Source organism: Natrix helvetica (genome assembly GCF_964273705.1).
Source record: "Natrix helvetica genome assembly, chromosome: 5".
NCBI lineage: Eukaryota > Metazoa > Chordata > Lepidosauria > Squamata > Natricidae > Natrix > Natrix helvetica.
This window is the reverse complement of record NC_138551.1, coordinates 61,440,583-61,442,228: the sequence shown is the minus strand read 5'-3', so window position 1 is coordinate 61,442,228 and position 1,646 is coordinate 61,440,583. Positions and strand designations below refer to the sequence as shown.

Here is a 1,646-nt window from a genome sequence, read left to right as displayed (position 1 = left end):
ATGAGTTCTGCCTGTTATAACCCCTTTATATATGCCTGGCTTCACGATAGCTTTAGGGAAGAACTTAAAAAATTACTTGTCTGGCCGAGGAGAGTAGTTCCCTCTGGGCAAAGTGCAACTGTAAGTGTTGTTATCTGATCAATAAATGCACCTGGTCTCATGCCTGTCAAGAGTTTAATGGTTCTGTGTTGAAAACAACAGTATTTTTGTGTAGATACTAACAGCCGAACCCTGCTGCAAAAAGCAAAGCAAAACAAAACAAATGGCAGGCGCTGTAAAACAAACACACAAACAAAAGGCAACCCGTCAGGCACAAAGAATCAGGACTATTCACAATAGTTTGCAGCACAAACAATTTATTGAACCCTCTGCACAAGAACCTGGTTAACTAATGGTCAGCCAACCTCTATAGAAATTCTCAGTTGTCCAGGTCATGGTTGCCCAAAGGTATTTTTCAGAAGGCAATTGGACTTTTTCGGTTTTCTTTTTCCCCCCAAAGAAGCTTCTTGGTTGAAAAACAAAACATTTTCAAGAAAGAAAAAAAAACCTAAGAAAATCCAGTTGCCTTTTGAAAAGCATTTTTGAGATAATGGTCAGCACTCCATTTGTTTTAAATAAAGGTCAGGGGGATTCAAGGAAGATTAGACTCAGATCTCTTGTGGACTCTAAACTGATGATATGTTTCACTCTCCACCCCAGATCTGTCTTGTCCTTCTCAACACAACCAAGAACATATTCACATGCAAACCTGGCAGTGGGGAGCATATAAGATTAAAATGCATTTTTAACCAATTCATTTTGGTATCAGTGAAAGTCTCTGGCAGTAAGATTTGTTCTTTCCTTGATGTATAAAAATATTTTGCTGCATTGCAAGAGTGGTGAATGTTTTACTGAAAACATTGCAGATATTATATACAGTACATTATATAAGTAACGCTGTACATCTGTTAAAATTGTATTTCATGGCACGTATTATAGCTTCTTTCTTTTCTATAAGTCATTGAAATCTTTCCTGCTAAATCTTTCCAATATTTATAGTTGCTTGGAAACGCTGAAATAATCTCCCGCTTCATCAGATCCATACATCAAGAAATGCGAGTTATGGAAGCTATACAACATGGTTAACTGAATATTAAAATACATTCAACTAATGTAAAATGTTATGTGAGTGGTTTGGGAATGCAACATTAAAACATCTTCAAATGTTAAGAAAGATAATACGTGTCAGCTCTGTGAATTGTCATTATTTATTTTACATAATTTATACTTTAATATATTTGTCACAATCCACAAGTTTGGCATTCTATTTCTTTGACTTTACAATTTCATTCTCCTATCTATATCTATGTGCAAATACATTTCCCCAAATAAGGAGCATGCTTCATGGATACGATGAAGTAGAAGGACTCCATAAAATAAAATTTAAGTCACAATAAATATATTAGTCATTGAGGTGTCACTTTCTTTTGTGTGAACAAACTTACACAATTATCCTCCCTGAAAGAAGGTGTTAACTTAATATTGAACAGAAACATGGGAAGCATCCATTCCAAAGCTGATTGGGGAATTGTGGGAGTTGAAGTCCGTCAAGCTTAAAGTTGCCAAGGTTAGAGGCTCCTGCTCCAAAGTATCTTTTAACATCTACA

General features: G+C 35.7%; 1 protein-coding gene across 1 annotated transcript in view; it reads left to right on the top strand.

The window, feature by feature from the left end:
- Positions 1 to 1,177, top strand: part of LOC309392384 (prolactin-releasing peptide receptor-like) — a gene marked incomplete at its 5' end in the record, with an annotated part of 2,092 nt that extends 915 nt beyond the window's left edge. Inside the window, one exon of the mRNA XM_081953562.1 lies at positions 1 to 1,177. This exon is cut by the window's left edge and continues 915 nt beyond it. Coding sequence (XP_081809688.1) covers positions 1 to 138 — 138 coding nt within the window. The 3' untranslated portion in view covers positions 139 to 1,177.
- Positions 1,178 to 1,646: the final 469 nt, after the last annotated feature.